At 37.9% G+C, this 20834-nt stretch overlaps 1 protein-coding gene and 1 long non-coding RNA gene across 2 annotated transcripts; both read right to left on the bottom strand.

The window, feature by feature from the left end:
- Positions 1–2612: 2612 nt before the first annotated feature.
- LOC120335942 (uncharacterized) lies at positions 2613–3650 on the bottom strand. Its single transcript, XR_005568729.2, has 2 exons — positions 3504–3650; positions 2613–2784 (listed from the first exon to the last, which is right to left on the bottom strand). It is a non-coding gene; the product is annotated as an uncharacterized LOC120335942 (long non-coding RNA).
- Positions 3651–10368: 6718 nt separating this feature from the next.
- Positions 10369–11238, bottom strand: LOC144432026 (uncharacterized). Its single transcript, XM_078120035.1, has one exon. The coding sequence runs from the start codon at positions 11236–11238 to the stop codon at positions 10369–10371; it is 870 nt and encodes a 289-aa protein (XP_077976161.1).
- Between the last annotated feature and the right edge of the window lie 9596 nt (positions 11239–20834).

Raw genomic sequence — 20834 nt, 5'->3', positions numbered from 1 at the left:
TGGGTCTGCAGAACGTGTTATATTGATGAAATATATATTTTTAAACATAAAAAATAATGTAATTGAAACTGATTAGCTATTTTGGGGATTGGACATTGTAGATACTGAGAATTACATTCGTTTTTGGAATGTTTAGTTTTCAGGACTGGTGCATATAGTAAAGTTGCAAAATTGCGTATGTCCCCAAGTCATAATCACATTTCTGCCTAAGTCACAGTGAACATTTCTGCCTAAGTCATCCGAATTGAACATTTTCCAAAGAGTTATATTTGGGTCAAACCATTTGAACGAAATGGCTCAACTAAACAGAGATACTCAACTTTCTTTGGACATCTTAGATTTTAGTGTGGCTTTGAATTAAAAAAAAATCCGATGAAACACGATTTACAACGTCGACGAAGGTTGTATTGGAAAGTATTTTATTAGTTTGTCGTCGCAACTGACAGAAGCAGGAGAAATTAGCCTCCTACCAGCAATAGCTCACTAGAAATAGCACCGGTCTCGAATTTGGCTGCTAAAATACAAACATCTGCAATGTCAAAACTTCCTTGTCGTTCTTGACAAGCACACTTCGAAATTAGGGCATGATTTATCCGTTAAAGGCTTGCATCTAGACTCGGTGTCTCTTAACCTTGGTTAGATCGAACCCCTGGGGTTTGGTGAAACTGTACCAGGGGTTCGAGAAAAGTCCTATGAAACATTTGAATATTATGAAGTATATCTATTATCTGGCCTATCAATTATATAAAAATAATTTGTTTTACATCAGATATCCAAACTAACTCACAAAACAGCTTAGCTATGTGTAGTTTTGCACGGATATATTACGAGTTTCTGTGGACCCCACAAGATTCATTTCCATGGCATACTTCAATCCAAAATGTCGCACGTTTTGGTGCGCTTTGGCAAGATAGCGTTTTAGAAGATTTCTGCTTATGACTACGAAACATGCGAGTTGTTATGACATACGGTACGTTGGGGATTCATGATGAATATTTGGAGTTTGAAAATAAATAATGAGAGCCGTTACCGCCCTTGTTTTTTTGTTTCAGCTTCCGGATCTCAAAAGTGTCATTTTTGGCCTTTCCACCCACGAGTTAATTATACAACATAAAACACTTTTCTTCCCACAAGTCATCTGTTGTAGATGCCATTGTGGCACAACAATGGCTATTTGGGCAGAATTTTTCAAAGTTAAACCAATGACTGAATGATACCTTCAACACTTTTACCTAGTGAAGTCATGGATTGTTACACTATCTATGTGTTAAAGGTGTCGATGGTTACACCACAATGATCCCAGTGGTTGTTAGTTTCTCCGAAAAAGGCGGTCCGGCGCATCGTGCTAAGCGTTAGGAATACGCTCGACAGCGCATCTCTGATTACCCTTCGTGGGTTCGCATCCCCTGCGGGGATGATCATGTGCGAGAGAATTGAACTCCTCGGCGCGGCTCAACGGGCTAAGCGTTAGGAATACGCTCGCCACCGCACCTCTAATTACTCTGCGTGGGTTCGCAGGTTCGAATCCCATGCAGGGATGGTTATGTGCGAGAGGATTGCTGGACTCCTCGCCGTCGTTGGGTGGTTCACGTAACCGCTGGTCGGTTACGGCTTCCTCCACCACCAAGTCCATGCTTCCGAAAACAAACAATACAGTAAAACTAATCCCATACCCGACTTGGAATGGTAACCGGACGAGAGGCCGTGGTTCGCCATATGGATAAGCCGTCTTATCGCCTTTCCTCTCCCCCGGGATAAATATGTAAATCCTATCCTCGCCGCCGCAGGGTGATTCACGTAACCGCTGGTCGGTTACGGCTTCCTCCACCATCAAGTCCATGCTTCCGAAAACAAATTAACTGGCTAACTAATCCCATACCCGATCTGGTAATCAAACAAAAGGCCGTGGTTCGTTATATGACTAAGCCGTCTTTCTTTGCTCTCCTCCAGGATAAATATGTAAATCCTATCCTAAAGCCCGAGGAGGTTTTTGAGGAGTATGTCAACCAGAAAAGGCACTCAGTCAGATGATGAAATTTACATATTTATGCAGGGGGAGATGAAAGAGAAAAAAAAGACTGCTTAATCATCTGGCGAACCACAGCGTCTGGTCCGGTTACCAGTCCATGTCAGGTATGGGATGGTGGAGAAAGCCATTACCAACAGAAACGTACGCATTGATACCTACGTGCGATTCTGCTGGTGATACACAAATGTCTTAAGAATACTAATGTACACAACTTCATCATGCCCATACAACTAGCTATCAATTAAATAGAGAAATGTATAGTCGCGCGAATGGATAAGCTTCGGCTTCTGCACATTGGAAAAAAAACGGTAATCGAGCTTCCTCACCTCACAAACCTAAATTCAATATTTCCCTGCTCATTAAAAAGCGTGGTTGCGAATAGGGTCATGAAAAATTAATCAACTCCGATTACAGGTTGAAAAAAAATTTGGACTCTCGAAAATGAAATCCAATGTCATTCTTCAAATTATAATGTCTGGGCAGCTGTTTGTCATACATATACTTATATTTGTGGCCAGTGGTACAATATTCTACATAGCTCTCCTGAAACTCCTGGTTTGAAATAAAAATCATGCAATTAAAATAATCTTAAACAATAATCGGTATTACGACATCACAAAATCAAAAAACAGCAAAATGGGATGGAACTAAAACTTTGCTCAATCGTCTGGTTTGTATTTGCGACTCAACTTGCAAAATGTCAATGCTGGACCCCAGACACAGATGTTCATCACGACAAAGGCGCCCATGAGTTCCTGAAAATAAGCATTGTATATTATATTGCTTTCACTTAATAGAGGTGTTCACTCGGATGACCTAAATAATTCTATACTACATATATAATGATTATTAGAGCAGGGGTGCACAACTCAAATGAGAAAATGTGACAAAATAAATTAAAATATTTTAACAGCATGTCACAACTCACAAGCTAATGTCCCAAGCTGATATTTTCTTATTTTTATTATTAAGTATGCCTGTTCACAACTGCACATGCTGCAAATTGACAAATCCTGATTTTTGCATTTCTCAACAAAACTGGTTATTTTTTCTTTCCAAGGCGAAAGTTCAGTAATGAATTTTGTTGTAAAACATCATTTAAAAGATGGTTGAATTCTAGAGTCCAGAGAAGTTTTAGTTGATTGTCAGCTTCACCAATATATTTAGTATCCACCTTAAATAAACAAATTCTTTTGCATCTACTGACCATCAAGGACCTTGGAAATGATTAGTTATTAAGATTTATAATAAATACAATTTATACCAAACTGTCCTGTGTTTTGCACCCCTGGATTATAACATTACTGTTCATCCCAAAAATGCATCATTCAACAACATATACACAAGTAGAATATGTAATACCAAAATATAATAATGAAAGTTCTAAATACCCCTAATGGGTGTGACTTGGTAACACTGGGACAACAGTCGTTGAATAAAAAAAACTTATTTTATTCCAAACAAAAAATCTCACCCCAACTGTAACTTTATTTACAGGAGGTCTGTAGTGAACTACTCCATGAGTGAGTCCTCTTCTTTGTGCATTTACAAGAGGGGTTTTCAGCAACCGCAAAGCAATCGAACGAAGCATTGTCAGATAGTGATGTTTCCAGAACTTAATTTATAATAGATAAATGATATAATATGAACAAGAAAAATACCTTCATATTACCAAAGAAAATTTGAGTCTACTACAATTTATTACATATCTACCTCAAAATAGAACTGACTGGCCTACACTATAAGGTTTTTTTAGACTTTTATTGAGCAAAGAACAAAAGGAATTATGGATGGTGCGAACAATCTTACAGTGACATAAAGATTCCAATGCTCTCAGAAATTATGTGTCATTGGTCTTGGGGTTAGGTCATAACCAGAATACAATTATCAACATTGGTTTATGCTGACTAATAATATCAAATGAAATAATATCAGCAGACAGGTGAAACAAATCTAAAAATAGTTCTATAGCCAATCTATTATTCATATTGAACTAAATAAAGTTTGGTACTATGTATTGTAGTACTACATTTTTTATTGAAAAGTACTCGTGGTACTAAACTACAGAACTATACTAGACCCCATCACCCCACTAAGGCTATATAGAATAGGATTTACATATTTATTCGGGGGAGAGGGGAAACCGATAAGATGGCTCAACCATATGGCGAACCAAAGCCTCTCATCCGGTTACTGGTACCGTACCATTCCATGTCGGGTATGGGATTAGTCTAGTTGAGTATTTGTTTTTGGAAGCATGGACTTGATGGGGAGGAAGCCGTAATCGACCAGCGGTTACGTAAACCAACCTCTGAACCTATCCTCAATTAGCCTATTACAGTATTATTACTGTATTACCGGTACTACCGTACTGTACCATGTGGCTCAGCCCTCAGTCTGTCAGTGGATGCATTATACAATTACGAATACTGAGTTATAGATCCTGAGATCAGGCTAAATAGCCTACATTATCGGTACCTGATTACTGGACACAGACTCCTTAATGCAGTAATGGCGGCGTAGCATAACGAATTTTGCATATGTTATTCCTAACCCCCACCCGACTATGCCATCCAAAAATTACGTCACTACTATGTCGCCATCATGTCATAGGTCTTGCCAATGTATAATTACGATCGCCCGAAATGACATCTGCGCCGCCGATAACGAACGTAATTTTTGGGTGACGTAGTCAGGTGAGGGTTAGGATTGACATATGCAAAAATTGTTGAGCCAGGCCAACTAGAAGTGCATGTGGTACTAAACTATACCAGACCCAAGCCGGCGATCTCTCTCCTATAGTGATCGTTGTGACGAGAAAACGAGAGAAATTGCTTGCTCGATTTCGGGTGAACGTCTGTGCGTTTTGGACGAGCATCCCTATACTTCGGTGGGCCTTATTACGCCACTGTGACGTCGAAATGACGTAATTTTTCGGTGACCTAGTCAGGTGGGGGTTAGGATTGACATATGCAAAAATTGTTGAGCCAGGTCAACTACAAGTACATGTGGTACTAAACGGGAAAACGTGAGAAATAACTGTTCGATTTCGGGTGCTCGTTTGCGCGTTTTGGATGGCAGTTCGTATAGTTTGAAGGGCTCTATTACGTCACTGTGACGTCGTAATGACGTAATTTTTGGATGGTGTAGTCAGGTGGGGGTTAGGATTGAAATGTGAAAAAATTGTCATGCTACACCCACTAGAAGTATGTTAGGTAAGAAACTACATGAGACCCGTACTAAACTATACCAGACCGGCTTTAGCAAGTTCATTATCGGCGGCGCAGATGTCATTTCGTGCAATCGTAATTAGGATAGGATTTACATATTTATCCCGGGGGAGAGAAAAGCCGATAAGACGGCTTATCCATATGGCGAACCACGGCCTCTCGTCCGGTTACCATTCCAAGTCGGGTATGGGATTAGTTTTACTGTATTTTTTGTTTTCGGAAGCATGGACTTGGTGGTGGTGGTGGAGGAAGCCGTAACCGACCAGCGGTTACGTGAACCACCCAACGACGGCGAGGAGTCCAGCAATCCGCTCGCACATAATCATCCCTGCATGGGATTCGAACCTGCGAACCCAGGCAGAGTAAATAGAGGTGCGGTGGCGAGCGTACCGGTATTCCTAACGCTTAGCCCGTTGAGCCACACCGCCGCGCCATACCGGTACTTTGGCAATCCCTATGACGTGTTGGTGACGTCGTAGTGACGTAATATTTGGGTGGCATAGTCAGGTGGGGGTTAGGAATAGCATATGCAAAATTCGTTATGCTACGCCCACCGGAAGTACCGGTACTTGTGGTACTATACTATACTAGACCCCGGTACCGGTACCGTACCGGGCGGTACCCCAATCTTTAACTGATGTGCACGGGCGCAGTGCTGATACCGGTAACACATGCCACGCGCTGCAATGTTATAAGATAACCAAAGTGACTGGGTTATAGTCACTTTGGTTGTTACTCACGTTAGGTTACATAGGTACGGTAACCTACATGCCACGGCCCACGGCAAACAATCTGATGAACAAACCGAGGCGAGATTTAATTCAGATTCTCGGGCAGTCGAAAGTCAAACGAAGTGGTGGACAGAGCTGAATCTGTGAAAGTAAACTATGCCTTTATCATACGTTCAAATCCTCCACGATTGTCTTATCGACATACATGACGTTATAAGCCAGTGATATTCAACCTTTTTCAACGTGTTACACCTTTTACAATTTTTCAAGAACTTTGTATACATAACAAATACCGATGTTTAATTATGAACAGAAAGTAAAAAATGAAATCCGGGGAGTGTGGGCCAAGTCATTATAAATGATTCTTTCAGTTCTTACTGACAGAAGCAGCTACGAATTCCCCGCAAAAGTTTGGAAAAAACAAAGGTAATTTAGTAGCTTCTTTGTTCTTATATAATATGGCATTTTGTTTTCAAATGCTCTCCACATGAAAGAATCATTATTAAAATTTAGATTTCACTTTTTTGACTTAATTTTAACAAGACTAGAAAACTCTTTTCCAGAACATTTTTGCACTCGGGAAAATTCAAGGAACAATCAAAACTAACGATCGCCAAGCAATCTGATAAGATGCAACAACAGGAATAATATTTACCGTTAACCAAGACATATGCCTGCTATTATCGGTTCTTTGCGGAAATGACATTTATACTTCATTGTTTTAAATGCCGAAGTTAGCGTAAATTAGGATATTGTGTCGGCTGAAGGATGTCTTTGACACTGTTTCAAAAAATCCCCCTCCCCCTCTGATTACGGCTTTGCACAGACCAATGAGCATATATACAATGAGTGGAAACTTGAAAAGATTTGCTCATTGTGGCATTGTTCCCTGCATTCTTACGTCGTCCAGCTAAATGGTTCGTTGCATATTAAGAAAACGCATTGCTCGCTGCCAAAATCCCTTGCTTCAGCCGAGTCGGGTGCGAAATTGGCCGTATTACCTTGACTTGAGGTCTTTAATTCTTCAATACATATTTGATTTTGGGTTTCGAAGTATGGTACGCTGAAAGCATACATCTATGAGCATATGCTTTTTGGGAATGCATATCTATTAGACAGAAAACGTATCTACAGAACAGAATATGAACCAGTCGCCGAGAGGAGTGCGGGTATTTATGTATTTATTAATTGATATAACATGGGATTTACATATTTATCCAAGGGGAAAGCCGAAAAGAAGGCCTAAATATATGGCGAACCACGGCCTCTCTCAATCATAGCTCTGTGCTCCATATGAATCACATGGCTCTGCGAGCTACCGTATTCGTTTACTTATTAAAAATACTGATTTTAATTATAAATTACTCTGGGATATCTTGCCATTGAAAACAAAAGCCAGAAATTGGAAGAAAAGCAGGGAATGAAATGTGTGTATTATGTAATGGAGAACCTGAGTTTGTTTCATATATTTTCCTGTATTGTAAATCTACAAAAAATATTTATGAAGATTTTGATTTAGATATATTAAAATTTATTAGAATACAATTTGTTATCAATATGATTCTTGCATATTATTTAATTTTAAAGATCCTTTATATAGTCGTATAGATACTGTTGATTTGGATGCAATTGTACTTTTGTAATCAATAGTGAGAAATATTTCATGACTGGTATTAACTATGTGAGCTATTTTTCCTTTGTCTGCTATTTACTATTTGAATTAATTTTTCTGTAATGAAAAGTATTTCCATAACTGCTTTTACTATGTGGGCTGTTTTTTCGGTACTCGTAGTATGTGTACCAGGTTAGGTTACGATTCTCCTCATCTTTGTTCTATTAAAAGTTCGGGAATTGTCTGTGTTACACAAGTGAATATCCCCCTACCGATAGAATTTAGTCCATTTACACAACTTGATATAAAGTAGGCGAACAAAATTAGTTACCTTCATATTGGTACACATACTTCTGAAGCACCATTTTTTTTTGTAATGTAAAATATTTAATATGTGAACTAATTTTTCTGTAATGCAAAAAATTTTCTACAGCTTCTGTATTTTTTATATGTCACTTTTCATTTCATCGATAATACACATTGTTCATTCGTTGTGGAGTTTTTGGTAACTTTACAGATGGAATAAGACCGACATTCAGCTTTTTCTGTTTCACAACTGTAATACAAAAAGGTACTCTTGAAGTATGTAAACCAAGTTGGTAGACACCGGTATAGGGAGAAAGAGATGAGATGCTGATGATGGGATAAAGACTATCACCCATATGTTTAAGTTCGATTCCCGCGTTATTGTTTTGACACGCGTTATGGAATGTGACTCCAATCTGGACTCCTTCAGACGATAATAAGCACACAGTGTTGATGCTAATCGTTGTTGTATATTATAGGAAGATGCACAATCCAAATTCCGAAAACAGATAAAATTGAGACACACTTAACTCTTAACACAGTAAATCAGGAGTGAATCAAAACACATCACACTTAACGCAGTAAAAACAGAAGTGGATCTAAACACAATATTATGCAGCCCTCTCGGCAAGCCGGGACGATACGTCATCAAATTGGTCGATACGAGAAAGGCAGTACATGTAATCAGTAATCAGTGTTGCTACAATAAAATGACCTATTGTGGGAAATGGAACACACTATTAAAATGAAAGGGTTAAATACATTATAATTCATAGTTACACAATGCACATTCGCTACACAATTCCCCCTCGACAGTAAAAAAAATTAACTTGATAATTTTTTAAATTTTGGAGTCCGGCCGCCGAGAGATGGAGTGAAAGAAAACAAAATAACACGAATTAATAAAAGATATTGGTACGATATGATGAGTAATGGTTAAGGTATACAAGAGAATATACGCCGTTTACGAGAGAAAACAAAATACGAGAAAAAAAATTCAAAGGGTCTCTCTCTATGTTGCTTAGAAATGCTTAACACTATTAAAATGGAATTGTAACGAAATAGTAAACAAAATGGCGACAATACTTGAAAGAAAGGACCTAAAAGAATGTAAAACACTTGATGTTTAAAGGAAGGGCCTGAGAAGAAACAAATGGCGGAATTAGTACTTGATAATAAAACCGAAATTGGTTTGGTGTTTAAGATTGTAAAATTGGCATTAGAGGGTATTTGAAATAAAATAATAAGAAAAAATCCTGTAAATTGAATAGTGAGTAATTTGACAGATTATTGAACCATTGAATCCCTGAAATTGAACCTGAATCAAATTCTATATGAAGTAAAAGAACTCGTGATATCTAAAAAACAAGGCATTGATTAATAACAAGTATTTACACAGAAAAGAAAACTGACACTGCACAATTATTTTATTTGTATGTTTTTTTTTTTTTATATTTAAATTCTTATACTAAGGTGTTTTGATGTTTTATAGAAGAAAAAAGTAATAAAATACAAAACGATTAAATTGATAAAAATAAATACAGGATGATTAATAACGAGGCGACACATTGCGAGATACACACCATATACAACTCGCAACGACCGCCGGAATCGAGTTGACTTAATAGGGTGGGGATAAATTAAAAGGTTGTTACAGTCAAACTTTCGACTCCATTTGAGCTTGGGTGCTCGCACCTGAGAAGTTGCTAGCATTTTCCATCGATTCATCGTCAATTTCGACATCGGATAACTGGTGTATTTCTTGTTGTTTGTTGAATTGTACTACGGTTTGTCGTGGTATGCTGAGAAGTCGTTGTATTGGTTGCAGCAATCCATTTGTTAATGTACGGCGAACGGACATTCGGCAGTTTGGCAAGCTTCGATAGATGAAATAACCTATGTAAAGCAGGGGTACAACGAATAAAGCGTAAATGAGGCCAAATAGCGGCCACGCCTTTATGACGTAATCTGACAATGTCTTGGCAGTTGTCATTTACGTTTAAAACAAAGCCATTGTATGCACAATAGACTTCGTTTAATTCAATGCAAGATTTCGTTAGTTGAGAACAAGTTTCGAAGGTTTGCAATGATCGGTATTTCCAATCGGTAAGATTGCCCGATTCATTGTAATATAACAAGAATTCGGTAGTGTTGAATTTCGGAAAGTTGCGAGCTCTACAAGCTTTCGTATCTTCAACATTCCAAACAAATGTAAACTCACCGTTCCGGCAAAAACCGGAATTGGGTGCGCATTGGCTGAGGTATTTGAACGTGTTAGATGTCTCGTAGATGTTTGCTGAACAATTCTTCATTGTATGAAGTTTGTGTCGATTACAAATAGCTAGTTTGCGTATGTCGTAAGTCTGTCCATGTAACGATTTGTGACATAATTTCAGTGGTCCCTCAACGGCTTGCGTACTCATACAAAGCATGACAAAGCAAAGTATTGAAATATGGTCATCAGATATCCATCTGAAATTCGCCTGATAGAATAAAGTCTTTGCTTAAATGGCGTGGGAGTTTTCTCAGCCTTCGCGGCCGATTTGATTGTTGCTGATTTGACATTTCCGGAGACGGCCCCAGTCGATGTGCTGAATCTGTAAAATGAATTTCTGCATCGCAATTTGATCGTTTCGTGCTTGTATCGGATATCGTATCATTATTATTTGAAATATTGAAATTGAAAGTCCGTGGGCGCGAAACAGTGACATCGCTCGCCGGTCGTTCATTTGATTTGGCGCCAAGATTCCTATCCTCAATATCTGCATGCCATAGGTCAGAAGTTGGTAGGTGTGCAACTTTTAAGTTGTCAATTGAACATTCATACGGCTTTGAGTTCCGGTCGACGATAAAATGCTTACTTCCACGTTTTAAGACCTGGAAGGGTCCTTCATAGAAGTTTTCCAGTCCTTTTCTTGATCGACTGATTTTGATGAAAACATGGCTACAATTTCTCAAGTCCTTTGGTATATAAGTTTTCCTTGAAGGCTGTTTGCGTGTTGGATTTGAACAGAGATTTCTGAAAAATCGCTTGAGTTTATTTACATATGTATGAGGGTCAGTATTTTTCGCGTCTGGTTGCGGTTCCACAAACTGTCCTGGAAGGCGTAATGTTGATCCGTAAACTAACTCGGCAGGACTGAAACCCAAATCTTCTTTAACAACTGATCGAATACCAAGTAATACGAAACCCAAATTCGGAAACCAGTCAGATGGATGTTCACAAGCTCTAAGAGAAGCTTTAACAGTTCGATTGAGACGCTCAACTAAAGAATTTTCTTGAGGACGATATGGCGCTGTCAATATATGTTTTGAACCAAGGAATGTCATGAAATCTTTCCAAGTTGTTGATGTAAATTGCGGTCCATTATCTGTAATAACGGTACTAGGAGCACCAAAATGGCTTATATAATTATTAGTGAAAGCGTGTACGATTGTATTAGTCAAACTGTCCTTCAATGGAACACAAATGAACACAAATTGGATATCTTGTATATCTGTCAATTATCATAAGCAAATAAACATAACCATGAGATTGGGGGAGTGGTCCAAGTAAATCTACGTTGATAGTGCTAAAACGTTCATCTGGAACTTTGATGTTTTTCAATTCTGTGCGTATGTGTCGTTGAACTTTTGCTTTCTGGCATCGTATGCACTCACGAACAAACTTACGGATGTCTTTACTCATATTCGGCCAGACATAACTGTCTTTTATAAGTTGTTGAGTTCCTGATATTCCTGGATGACACAAATTATGAGTTAGGTTGATAATACGATATCGTAATGAAGTTGGAATATATGTTCGAGGTTTGCCAGCAAGGCTGACGTCACAAATAATGTTTCCCGCCAATCCTGGGACTGGAAATTGTACTAACTGTAGAGAATGCTTGCTTGCGTTCGTTAAAAGTTGCTTTAGCTCGTGGTCGTTTTGTTGTGCGTTATAGATGTCAGTTAACGGGATAATTTCTTGTTGAGGTACAATGGCATTTATTCCACCATGCTCTGCGGGGTGAATTTCAATTCGGCTCAATGTGTCCGCTGCGATATTCAATGCACCGGCAATGTGTTTTACTGTGAAATCGAAAGTTGATATATATTCAAGCTGACGGGCCTCCCGTTGGATTAATCGCTCTTTCGGACTTTGAATAGCCTGTACCAGGCTTTTCGAGTCAGAGATTAATTGAAATTTTCTTCCTGTCAATTCATGCCGGAAATATTTGATAGATTCAAAAATAGCCAAAAGTTCCTTGCCAAAAGTAAAATAAGTTTTCTGGGGACCACGAAGAGCTCTCGAAAACATGCCCAGAGGTCTCCATTGATTATTTTCAAACATTTGCAAAACACCTGATATTTCAATGTCAGATGCATCAGTAATTAAAGAAATGGGTGCTTGATGATGTGGATGAACCAACAGCGTAGCATTGGCTAAAGCATGTTTAATGTCATCAAAAGCTTTCAAAGATTCATCATTCCATTTGATTCGAGAACGTTTACTAGGCTTCCCAACTGTCATCTCATTTAAAGGTCGTATAATGGTAGCAAAGTTCTTTACAAAGCGATTATAATATGTACAAAGACCAATAAAAGATCTTAATTCTCTCTGAAATTCGCCTGATAGAATAAAGTCTTTGCTTAAATGGCGTGGGAGTTTTCTCAGCCTTCGCGGCCGATTTGATTGTTGCTGATTTGACATTTCCGGAGACGGCCCCAGTCGATGTGCTGAATCTGTAAAATGAATTTCTGCATCGCAATTTGATCGTTTCGTGCTTGTATCGGATATCGTATCATTATTATTTGAAATATTGAAATTGAAAGTCCGTGGGCGCGAAACAGTGACATCGCTCGCCGGTTGTTCATTTGATTTGGCGCCAAGATTCCTATCCTCAATATCTGCATGCCATAGGTCAGAAGTTGGTAGGTGTGCAACTTTTAAGTTGTCAATTGAACATTCATACGGCTTTGAGTTCCGGTCGACGATAAAATGCTTACTTCCACGTTTTAAGACCTGGAAGGGTCCTTCATAGAAGTTTTCCAGTCCTTTTCTTGATCGACTGATTTTGATGAAAACATGGCTACAATTTCTCAAGTCCTTTGGTATATAAGTTTTCCTTGAAGGCTGTTTGCGTGTTGGATTTGAACAGAGATTTCTGAAAAATCGCTTGAGTTTATTTACATATGTATGAGGGTCAGTATTTTTCGCGTCTGGTTGCGGTTCCACAAACTGTCCTGGAAGGCGTAATGTTGATCCGTAAACTAACTCGGCAGGACTGAAACCCAAATCTTCTTTAACAACTGATCGAATACCAAGTAATACGAAACCCAAATTCGGAAACCAGTCAGATGGATGTTCACAAGCTCTAAGAGAAGCTTTAACAGTTCGATTGAGACGCTCAACTAAAGAATTTTCTTGAGGACGATATGGCGCTGTCAATATATGTTTTGAACCAAGGAATGTCATGAAATCTTTCCAAGTTGTTGATGTAAATTGCGGTCCATTATCTGTAATAACGGTACTAGGAGCACCAAAATGGCTTATATAATTATTAGTGAAAGCGTGTACAATTGTATTAGTCAAACTGTCCTTCAATGGAACACAAATGAACACAAATTGGATATCTTGTATATCTGTCAATTATCATAAGCAAATAAACATAACCATGAGATTGGGGGAGTGGTCCAAGTAAATCTACGTTGATAGTGCTAAAACGTTCATCTGGAACTTTGATGTTTTTCAATTCTGTGCGTATGTGTCGTTGAACTTTTGCTTTCTGGCATCGTATGCACTCACGAACAAACTTACGGATGTCTTTACTCATATTCGGCCAGACATAACTGTCTTTTATAAGTTGTTGAGTTCCTGATATTCCTGGATGACACAAATTATGAGTTAGGTTGATAATACGATATCGTAATGAAGTTGGAATATATGTTCGAGGTTTGCCAGCAAGGCTGACGTCACAAATAATGTTTCCCGCCAATCCTGGGACTGGAAATTGTACTAACTGTAGAGAATGCTTGCTTGCGTTCGTTAAAAGTTGCTTTAGCTCGTGGTCGTTTTGTTGTGCGTTATAGATGTCAGTTAACGGGATAATTTCTTGTTGAGGTACAATGGCATTTATTCCACCATGCTCTGCGGGGTGAATTTCAATTCGGCTCAATGTGTCCGCTGCGATATTCAATGCACCGGCAATGTGTTTTACTGTGAAATCGAAAGTTGATATATATTCAAGCTGACGGGCCTCCCGTTGGATTAATCGCTCTTTCGGACTTTGAATAGCCTGTACCAGGCTTTTCGAGTCAGAGATTAATTGAAATTTTCTTCCTGTCAATTCATGCCGGAAATATTTGATAGATTCAAAAATAGCCAAAAGTTCCTTGCCAAAAGTAAAATAAGTTTTCTGGGGACCACGAAGAGCTCTCGAAAACATGCCCAGAGGTCTCCATTGATTATTTTCAAACATTTGCAAAACACCTGATATTTCAATGTCAGATGCATCAGTAATTAAAGAAATGGGTGCTTGATGATGTGGATGAACCAACAGCGTAGCATTGGCTAAAGCATGTTTAATGTCATCAAAAGCTTTCAAAGATTCATCATTCCATTTGATTCGAGAACGTTTACTAGGCTTCCCAACTGTCATCTCATTTAAAGGTCGTATAATGGTAGCAATGTTCTTTACAAAGCGATTATAATATGTATAAAGACCAATAAAAGATCTTAATTCTCTCAATGTGTTCGGTTGAGGATATTTCTGCAATACTTCCACCTTGTCGGCTAAGGGTTGTATTCCTTCGGGCGTAACATGATGGCCTAAGAATTTAATTTCTGATTTGTTGAAATGGCATTTATCTGGATTTATAGTAAGTCCATAAATGTGTAAGAATTCTAGAACTTGATCTAGTGTTCTGAAATGTTCTTCCTCTCTTTTGGTTGCAATGAGAATATCGTCGAAGAATACAAATATATTGTCGATGTTCGCTAAAACTTCGGTCATGAAATAATTGAACGTCGCTGGGGCAGATGCTAGCCCGAAACAAAGAGTTTTAAACATGTACATTTTATTGTTGCAGGAAAAGGCTGTTTTTGGTTGATCCGATTCCAAGATAGGAATATGATTATAAGCTTTTGTGAGATCAAGTGTAGTGAAATGTCGACAGCCATGCAATTTATTGACAAAATCGTACAAGTGTGGCACGGGGTGTTTTTCCTTGATCGTGATTGAATTCAAAAGTCGAAAATCGAGACACAGCCTGATAGCATTAGAACCCCGCTTTGGAACGATGGTAACTGGAGAATTATAAACTGAATTACATGGAATTATATCTCCTAAGGCTAATAAAGTTTTAATTTCTTGTTCCACAGAAGCTTGCAAGTGAAAGGGTACTCTTCTTGGTTTGGCTGAAATAATTTGTCCATTTGTTTGTATTCGATGTACTGTATTGTGTTTAAAGCGAACAGATGTATGTTTAGGAATAGTAATATCTTCATATTTCCGTAGTAAGTTTGTAACTCGACTATCGTGGCTAGGTGAAATGAATGAAGCAGCAATTGTCGGCATAAAGGTTCTCCTGCCTTTAATGTAGTGTTGAGAGCGTGGATTTTTCAATGTAGCTGAACCCACATCGAGTAATAAGTTGTATTTGGTCAGGAAATCAATGCCAATGATAGGGGTTCGCACTTTCGCGATTTGAAATTCAAAGTTGTAGGTAAGACCATCTCCAAGATCAAGGGTTAACAAACGAGTCCCATACCATGGTATCTTCGTACCATTGATGGCATAAAGGGAATGACTAAGTGGTTTCTTTATAGGTATAAAATCAGCTGGAATAATTGAAAGAAATGACCCAGAATCGACAAGAAATCGACGTCGACTCGATTCATCAATTATGTACATAAGAGAAGTTGGTTGTTGCCATGCTGAGTTTGCTGTTGCACAGATTCTTTCGGGTTTTCGACAACTTTGACCCGATCTTAGTGAAAATTTTGAGGAGCCATGGCACATCCTACACCTTTGCATTTGTAAGCTTTGTCGCCAAAAGTCGCGTGATAGTAACAGAGATTGGGGTCCGTGTTTTGTTGAGAAATGTTCATTGGCGGTCCATTATTGTGTCGAAAAGGCGGACCGTGAAGTTCCGGGGGTGGACCACGATATTGGCGATCTCGTCTAGGCGGTCCTCTCAAATTGTTGTATCTCTGAGGTGGTCTGTCCTGGTAATCATTGCCTCTCTGCTGACGGTTGTAATTTGAGCGGTAGGTTTGCTGTTTTTCCTGTGTAACCTTGTCTAACTGAGTTTTAAGCTGTTTCATCTCTGCCAACAACTCTGAATAAGCTCTTGTGTCAGATTGTGGTGTTGTTTTAGAATTAGTAGCAACGCCTGGGAATTTGTATCCCAGAATGTTTCTGCCATGTCTACAATTTGACTCATGGAGCGTTTTGTTCCACTTTTTGCAAAAAGTCGCCTTACGAAAATCGCCACTGGTTCTGGTACAAGTTGAACAAAATAAAACCGTAATATTTGCTCCGGAATCGGGTTTTTTGAAGCGTGGAAATCTAGCGTACGACAAATTAAGCTGTATATTTGGGTAGGTGTCATATTCTTGCATTTAGGGCCTAACGCCTCGATTTGGTCGATGAAATTTAACTCGAAAATTTGTTTGATAGCGTCAATAAAGTTATCATATTCATCCTTCGTTATTTTAGTGTCTCGATCTGGCATAAACTCCTCCATTCTAGCATACTGATCTGGCGTGAAACTCTGAATTACATATTTGAGTTTAAAATCAGGATCGATGATTCCGAAATATGTGAATGAAGCAGTAATATTATCAATCCATTGCCTGACAGGCTGCTCCCAAATAGGCTCGCGTTTGTTCGAGGTCAAAAATTTTATATAGTTATCAGGCAACATAACCGTCTCCGTATTCGAAGAGGTGGAAGAACTGAATGAGCGCGGTGTAGGGTTCTCAGAACTGACATTCTCTGTAGTTATTGAAGATGTAGAAGAACTTGATAATCCAGGTGTAGTGTTCTCAGAAGAGATAAGTTCTGTAGTTGTAGGCGAAGATGTCATTGTGCACTGTGTGGTTTTGCGTGAACGAATTTTAGTAGTTTGTATTGCTACACTTATCCTTTGTGGTTGAGTTTTAAGTGAGGTTGAATCAGAACGTCTGCTTTCTGAATCTTGCTTTTGTTTAAGGCGTTGCGACTGTCTGGTACTTGACATGCGTAACACTAAAATCTAGCGGCGACGGAACGCAACGAATGCATAAAGTGTGTATCTGGCATTCCTATATAAAAATTACACATTACAGTAAAAAAACATAATTTAATGTTCGTTTGAATCATTTGTCCGTGAAAACGTCTCGAGAATAAATATGAAAAGGTATTTACTTGGAAAGGCTGCTGTCTTCATTGTTGAATTCCTGAATTGCCATCATGAAGTTGATTTTCCAGTTGTTGAATTGATTTTTCGAACTTGTTGAATTGAATTTCCACGCGGTTGCGTGTCTTTACACGTCGGAGGTCATCAAAATATAGGGAGAAAGAGATGAGATGCTGATGGGATAAAGACTATCACCCTATATGTTTAAGTTCGATTCCCGCGTTATTGTTTTGACACGCGTTATGGAATGTGACTGCAATCTGGACTCCTTCAGACGATAATAAGCACACAGTGTTGATGCTAATCGTTGTTGTATATTATAGGAAGATGCACAATCCAAATTCCGAAAACAGATAAAATTGAGACACACTTAACTCTTAACACAGTAAATCAGGAGTGAATCAAAACACATCACACTTAACGCAGTAAAAACAGAAGTGGATCTAAACACAATATTATGCAGCCCTCTCGGCAAGCCGGGACGATACGTCATCAAATTGGTCGATACGAGAAAGGCAGTACATGTAATCAGTAATCAGTGTTGCTACAATAAAATGACCTATTGTGGGAAATGGAACACACTATTAAAATGAAAGGGTTAAATACATTATAATTCATAGTTACACAATGCACATTCGCTACACCGGAACCATGTGTACCAGGTTAGGGTCTACTACATACAAACATTCCCAAACTTTTCAAGCCGCACCCCCTTTTTAGAATTTGTGAAGTCTTGCGCCCTACCTCAAAAGTAATTAGCTAACAATAATAAGCTACAAATAACAGTAGTAAGGCGTAAGTATGTTTTATTGGAAAAACATGTGGAAAATACATGGATGGAACAAAATAAATGACAAGTTTTGATATGCATAAAATTAGCCAAGTCCGGAAGTCAGTATTTTAAACTAATAGAGAGAGAGAGAGTTTATTTCGTTCGTCAAACCATGAACATATATAAATTATATTAAAAAAAAACCAGATGCTTAGGTGTTTGACTGGGAGACAACGTTACAACATTTCGGGTCATTTAACAGGTTCGGTGTTAAATTCTTCAATACCTCTCATATACCTTATTCACTATATACATTATTCACAAGAATTTTTGATTTGGAAAGTACTAAATAATCATGTTTTGTCCTAAGATCATCATTTATTCAGCTGATAAGTTGACGTGTATTGCATATCAACTGCATAAAAATGGGTTAGCGAGGATACCTATTATTTGGTAAATTTGTCTACTAAAAATGAATGTAATAGGACATGGATTTTTTATAAGCAAAGATGGGGAAAATTCTATTATTATAGCACTTTAATTATAAACATTTGATAATAGTAATGAAATCATGAGTAGATTACTTTATACACTATAATTTGAACACATCAAATTATAATACTTGATTATGACTGGCAAGTGATTTGGAGGATAGTAACACACAATAATACATGATCAGGATTTGACCCTTCTCCAGCAGATATATATATGAAATAAAGTGCTCATGTACATATCTATATTCGGCTACAGAGCACGTAACATAGAATGAATTTTAAGGCGAAATATTGATAATATACTGAAATAGCAATGATACCCAATAGGTTGTTTTTAAATAAGTATTACCAGTACTAAAAAATGAATAAAGTGCTCATATACATATAGATATTTGGATACAGAGCAAGTATCATAGAATGAAATTTAAGGCAAAAAACTGATAAAATACTAGAATAGCAATTATAATAAACATTATGATACTTTTAAATGAAGTATTACTAAAAAATAAATAATGTGGTCATGTACATAGATATTTGGATACAGAGAAAGTGTCATAGAATGGAATTTAGGGCGAAGTATGGATGCAAGTATGATAAACAATTTGATATTTTTATAAAAAGTGTTACTAAAAAATAAAATAATAGATTATGAAGTTCCAGCAAGTGTGCTCATAACAAATAAAAAGATAGCAATTCATTTACCACAGTGAATTAAATTCATTACACATTACTACTTGCTATAACACAGCAGGCACATGATACTCATCGTGTTTTGAACTTTTTTAAAGGTTTTGCTCGCTCTCCAGAACTCTCCATTTTTTATTTGTTTGTATTGTCAGATTGTGGACTTTTCAAAATAAACTATCTCTATCTATAATATCAATGAATACAATATCCCAGGTCCCCACTTGGCTGGTTCATATTCTGTTCTGTAGATATAGTCCGGCAGAATAGGGCCTTAACATCGTTTTGGGACATAAAGTTTTTTTTATTGTTTAGATATAATGTATAAGACATATATAATGATACCCAGGTGGGTGTGGAGTATATAATGTTGAGCAATTTTTTTAAGTGGATTTAAAGTATTCGGTCCAAGATGACGCACATCCTGAACCCCAACCTGGTAAACATACAATGTTCAGGTTGTGCGCCATCTTGGTACAAATACTTCAGGAGCGCCTTTTTGTTAAAAACAATTATTTCATAACTACATGGTTTAGTTTTGCATACATAGTAACATTGAATCTCCTTACAATGTCAGAAATTCAATTTTAGTACAATAAATGGTAGTTTATTTCACAAGCCAAGATCCATCGACAGCATCTAGCCACTTTCTATTGCGCTCTTCAAACTACATTTGCGTTGCCGCGCGCATTTCGTTTTCCTAGTTTAAGCTTAGGGACTTGGGAAATATTTTATTAGTTGAATTGAATTGGAATATTTGACCTCGTTTTTCACTCCGGACAAGGCCATGTAAAACCATCCACTGGTATCTAAAGATGTGTAACGTGTTTTCTTTTGGAAGAACCGCAACCTTTCAGTGCTGCATTGACTTTGGCAAAATTAATATACAGTATCCTTGTGGAGATAGAATGTATGCGTATGCGTATGCGTGCACCTGTTATGCCAACATAGTTGAGTCAAACGTTTTGAATACTAATACATTACACGCATTTTCCTGCGTGCTTCGGTTGTAAGTAGTAACGCGCACATTTTTGCGCACATGCATCAAATTCCACTTGATTATTGAGCTATAGGTTCTTGACGAGCTTTTGTGTATGATTTAATTCCATAGAATTTGTATGCTGTTCTAAAGAATACTAGTTTCAGCTTTTTCATTCTCTTAAACCGCGTGTTGAAAGTGAGTTTTGTAATATTGCGTGTTGGTTTCCAACATCCTTAAATCGGTGATGCCAGTAAATCTTTAATACAAAAAGATCAGTAACATCTGCAATAAAACAGCAGTACCCACTCAAATGACAGCTGGGGGATGGATAATCTTAGTATCTGCTCCATCGCGTGCCTCTTACAGTCTTACCAGTTTACATGCGTGTCAATAGGTATCTAAGCTCAGCCAGAGACAAAAAGTTTCGGACTGCAGTTGGCGTGACGAAAGGTTTTTAAATATATATTCAACAATAAGATTATTTGATTGCATACTACTGAAAGTTCCGCCTTATATGTCTTTTCCCATTGCACTATTCCTTTACTGATATTCGATAATATGACGCTCATCTGACATAGTTCTTAAAGTGTGTAGATGAGTATAATCTTTT

This window comes from Styela clava, chromosome 2, assembly GCF_964204865.1.
Source record: "Styela clava chromosome 2, kaStyClav1.hap1.2, whole genome shotgun sequence".
NCBI lineage: Eukaryota > Metazoa > Chordata > Ascidiacea > Stolidobranchia > Styelidae > Styela > Styela clava.
This window is presented reverse-complemented; position numbering and strand designations above follow the sequence as displayed.

Excerpts from the sequence above, each read along its gene's own strand:
- LOC144432026 (XM_078120035.1), bottom strand. The coding sequence starts at position 11,238 with ATGACATTCCTTGGTTCAAAACATATATTGACAGCGCCATATCGTCCT.